Source organism: Mastomys coucha, unplaced genomic scaffold (assembly GCF_008632895.1).
Source record: "Mastomys coucha isolate ucsf_1 unplaced genomic scaffold, UCSF_Mcou_1 pScaffold18, whole genome shotgun sequence".
NCBI classification, from domain to species: domain Eukaryota; kingdom Metazoa; phylum Chordata; class Mammalia; order Rodentia; family Muridae; genus Mastomys; species Mastomys coucha.
This window is the reverse complement of record NW_022196900.1, coordinates 111,483,574-111,488,580: the sequence shown is the minus strand read 5'-3', so window position 1 is coordinate 111,488,580 and position 5,007 is coordinate 111,483,574. Positions and strand designations below refer to the sequence as shown.

The 5,007-nt window shown below is 52.3% G+C and overlaps 1 protein-coding gene across 1 annotated transcript in view; it reads right to left on the bottom strand.

Annotated features, from left to right (window-relative positions):
• Acot7 (acyl-CoA thioesterase 7) overlaps nt 1-5,007 on the bottom strand; it is a 100,812-nt gene that overhangs the window by 58,044 nt on the left and 37,761 nt on the right. Inside the window, exon 3 of the mRNA XM_031379616.1 lies at nt 1,801-1,957. Within this exon, the coding sequence (XP_031235476.1) occupies nt 1,801-1,957 (157 nt within the window). The remainder of the gene's footprint in view (nt 1-1,800; nt 1,958-5,007) is intronic.

Sequence of the window (5,007 nt, the reverse complement as noted above, 5' to 3'; positions counted from 1 at the left end):
TCTCCCGGCTCACACTGCAGTGCCCTCTGGCCTCTCTCCCGGCTCACACTGCAGTGCCCTCTGGCCTCGGCTCCTGAGGGCTGAGACTGTGGTCGTTACGGATTAGGCAGAATGTGCTTTCTTCTAAACTATTTTATGTTATGTGCACGAGTATGTGTGTATGTATGATGTATGTATGTATGTGTGTATGTGTGTGTGTATGTATGTATGTATGTATGTATACCGTGTGTACATCTGGTGCCCTTGAAGGCGAGAACAGATACCCTGGAACTGGAATTACAGACAGATGTGAGCCACCACGTATATCCTAATAACCAAGCGCAGGTCCTCTGTTAGGAGTAGCCAGTGCTTTTAAGCACTGAGCCATCTATATTCCCTTGGGAATCCATTCTTAAGGCAGGCTTCATGCAGTTTCTGAAGCTGAAGGCTTCCACAGTGAAAAGATCTACTGGCTGGTTTCAAACAAGCATGAAGACCAAGGACCCCAGGGGTGGTCAGGGTTGATCGCCACCCCAGCTAGACACAGCAGAGGAAGGTTCATAGGACAGACAGACAGCGACCCCTCCCTGCACCAGCCTCTCTTCCCTGCAGCTGTCCCTTCCTGTGCCATGGCCAGAGGGACACTCTAATGCCAAAGTGCCTGAGGAGCAAGAGCAGAGGCCTCTAAGTCTCCCAGTACACAGTGGCTGGGCTCACACAGCCCATTTGAATCCCTCCCTGCTGAAGTCACTGGAATGCTCCAGATGGCTAGCTGTGTTCTTAATCATTCCCAAGAACACCTGAGCCCCGTAGTCAACCCTCAGTCATCGCTCCGTGAGGTCACCACTGCAGAGGACCTGGGAAAGGAGGAAGCAGCCAGCCGCCAAGGGAGCACAGGCAGAGCCAGGCAGAAGGGCCTGTCCTCCAGACAGGTTCTAAAGGAAACATGAGCACTCATGAGGAGCGCCACACTCCTGTGGTGCTAACAATGGGGAAGAGAAGGGTTTCCATGGTTACCACGGCCAAGGAAAAGGTTCAGAAGAACCAAAGGCAAAATCTCACTCTGGTTTCTAGATGGGCGAGGACGGGTTTGTCCAGGGGCCTCCACACAGCCACAGAAGCAATAGTCTAGAATAGCAGGTGAATACAGAGGCAGGGGCGGCAGCCATGGACCAAGGGTCTCAAGGAGAGAGAGCAGGCTGGGAATCCTGTTCTGGCTGGAGAAGGCTCAGGTGTGCTTTGTAACCCATAGGTGCTCCATCTGCAAACTGCAGGAACATGGGTCGTGAAGACTCTGCCCCAAGGTGCAGGAGGACCAAGGATGTCTGTCATACAGAGAAGCAGCCAGTGCCTGAGCAAGGCCACCCTTCCACGTATGAACAAGCTGTGTGCTACAGTCAGCTTCAGCTATTCATTTGATGCAAACCTAGAGTTACTGGGAGGAGAAAAACCTCAACTAAAGTATTGCCAAGGTCAGACTGGCCTGTGACCGTGTCTTGGCGACATCTTCTTAACTGATCGATGGAGGAGTATACCATCCCTAGGCAGCTGGCCTGGGCTGTGGAAGAAAGGTAGCTGAGCAAGCCAAAGGTAGGAGTTAGGGCTGTAGACAGCCCTCCTCCACCATCTCTGCTCAGTATGGTTTCCCAGTGGTGGCTGTGGCTTCTAAGCCAAAGCAAACAAAGCCTTTCTTCCCCAAGTTAGTTTCGGTTCTTATTTCACCACAGCAACAAAAAGTGAACCACAGCACTGCATTGTGGTCCTTACTCAACAATGCTGGCGCTGAGCAAGTTGGCCTGGTGAGAACCACCTGGGAGTTACCTGTGAGGATGTTCTCCGACATCACGTGGACCTGGACCTCCACAGAGTGCTTGGAAGTGTAGGTGATCTCTGCACTGACGTGAGCCACCTCACCGATGCACATGGGTGACAGGAAGTCAGTGCGCTCCACCCGGGCCAGGGCAGCCACGCAGCGCTCCTGCAAAGAGCAGAATAAGCCATCAGCCCAGTCCATGCCAGCAAGTCCTTACAACAGAGATGCTCCAGCCAAACTGACTGCTTTGTCCCTCACTGTAAAATAATGGGACTGAGGGACAGTGCTAGCCTGAGCGTGGAGAAGAACCAGAGAGTACCTCAGAGCCACTGTCATATGCTTTCCAGGATGCTCACTATTTTTCTACAATCAACATGCACTGCTGCTTCACGAGGAACACTGGAAAAGCGCACAGAGATAGAAATGGGGTAGCTCACTCCCCTTCCCAAGAGAAGCAATGAGCATGTGGGTTGTCCAGGACTCCAGTCAGGGCCTCAGCCGCCTTGTCTCTCTCCTGGCCTGCTTTAGTCTTAGGGGGCTATGCACCTCCCAAATCTATCTTCATAGTGGCATCTTCCTCAACAGGCAAAGATAATCTTCCTGTCACTGCTATGTTATCCACCTGCACATGTGGGCAGCACGTGGACCAGCCACAGAGTACACACCTGCACATGTGGGCAGCACGTGGACCGGTCACAGAGTACACACCTGCACATGTGGGCAGCACGTGGACTGGCCACAGAGTACACACCTGCACATGTGGGCAGCATGTGGACCGGCCACAGAGTACACAGGAACTGGAAAGGTCATCTAGGGAAGTGGCATCCTCAAGGCACTAGAGACTAGTAATCAGTCTCTCTCTGTCTCTTTCTCTCTCTCCCTTCCTCGCTCCCTCCCTCCCACACATACACTCTGAACCTTTAAACAGGTGACCCAGTCTCATGATTCAAAATTCTAAATTATTAAAAGAGCATCTGGCAGCAGGTATAGCTCCAGCCAGTTTGTCCCTGAGTCACCTGCAAGCCCTGGGTATATGGCATCAACCCCACAGTGAGGCCCAGATGGCGGATGCAAGCATTGTGACTAACTGTCCTTCACCCCCAAAACCCACCTCTTGCAGTCTAATCTGGACTGTCCTATAGACTGAGTTTTGGTCTAACCTGGACTGTCCTACAGGCCAAGTCTTGGTCTAACCTGGACTGTCCTATAGGTTGTTTCTTGGTCTGTTAGGGCTGCTGAAACAAAAAAATAAGCTAGGTGAGCTGTGAACAACAAAACCTCACCTCTCCAATTTTCAGACTAGAAGTTTGAGGTAAAGACACAAGTGGACTCAAACCCTGTGAAGCCCTTCTTCTGGGTCCATGCTGAAAAGCATGGTCACTAGATGAAGAGTATTGTCTCTTAACAGAAGGCCATTAAGCAGGGCCTGGGGCACACGCCTGCAATCCCAGCATTAAGAAAGACAGGAGGGCAGGGCAGTGGTGGTGCACGCCTTTAATCCCGGCACTTGGGAGGCAGAGGCAGGCTGATTTCTGAGTTAGAGGCCAGCTTGGTATACAGAGTGAGTTCCAGGACAGCCAGGGCTACAGAGAAACCCTGTCTCGATAAACCAAAAAGAAAAAAAAAAAAGAAAGAAAGAAAGAAAGAAAGAAAGAAAGAAAGAAAGAGACAGACAGACAGACAGGAGGATTAGGTGTGGAGGGGAAGACTCCAAAGCAAGCCTGGGCTACACAAGGTACTTGTGTCTGAGGTCTGCCTAGGGTACAAAACAAGACCCAGTCTCAAAAAGACTCAATAAATAGATACTGAACCCTTCATGAAGGCTGAACACCAGTTGTGTCTTCTACACCTATTCCTGGACCCCACCGACAATTGTTTTAATGATCAGACAGAACAGGAATCTCTACCTTGTGTTAAGCGCACATCCGCTTCAGCTGTGGTGTAGCATGAGCAATGCTGTAGTGATAAATTCACACCCAGCATCCTCTGCACTTCAGGGGTCAGGGTTCCGATATGCATTACCAAAGAGCCCTTCAGAAGGCCAGGAGTGACTCCCAGGGATACAGGCACCTCAGGATGCCTTCATTGAATCTTTTCTTTTCCATTCTTGCTAATAAAATACAAGATGATCTGGTGCCTACAGTGACGCCTTGGGCCTTCACTTGCCACACCAGCCCCGGACTTTGTGGCCTACTGGAACACACAACTTCCTCAACATGAGGCACCTGGGCTCACTAGGCTGCAGAGTGACAACGTAAGCTGGAGTCACTTCTCAGCCAGTCCTTACAATGACCCTTTGACAAGAGCCATGATGGAGGACAGCTGGCCACAGCTGCGGAGCAGGCGGGAGTCATCAGTCCCAGCCTGCCTGGGTCACCCCCATGTGTGTATGGTTTATGCATGTGCTTACATGTATGTCATGTGCGGGTGTGCACACAGTGGGAGGCCAGAGGAAGTCAGGAGTCTGCTATCGGTCTCCACTGTAGGCAACGGAGGGAGCCTAGAGAGAACATGTAGCTCTGACCTGGCTTCAGCCATGTCAAGGACTCCAGCACCTCAACCCACAAAAGTCCCAAAGTCAGCTGAGGCTCATGACAGCAGCAAACGCCACCAGGGTAGAAGAGATCGGACGGTGGGAAGACGAGCCCACTGCAGAATCCTCCTCCTCCCAGTCTTTATATCTGACACTGCTCACCCTCCTACAGACTAGCTAAGCCCCCCACCCCGTGCTGTACCCACTAAGTGTGCTGCGTTGGGGAGGAGGAGGAGGTGCCTTCCATCAGAGTGAGCGCTTTCCCACAGGATCCTGGCTTTCCTGTCGGTGTGTCCGTCCTTTCTCCATTTTCTTGCTGCCCCTATCAGGGTTCGGGTATCCAGGTCCTGCTGCACATGGTTCTCCACTTTATACTCAAGCCAGGCCATCTCACTAAACCTGCCATTCACTGTTCTCTGACTAGGCCGGTGGCCTGCAAGCCCCAGCATGCCAACTGTCTGCATCTCCTATCAGCGCTGGGACCAGAGGCATATGTGGGCAAGCCCAGCTTCTTCTGTGGGTGCTGGGGATCCAAACTAAGGGCCTCAAGTTTACACAGTGAGTGCTCCCACCTGCTGTACCATCGCTCCCCAACCCTCCCACCTGCTGAACCACGCTCCCCAGCCCTCCCACCTGCTGAACTACCTCCCCAGCCCTCCCACCTGCTGAACCACCTCCCCAG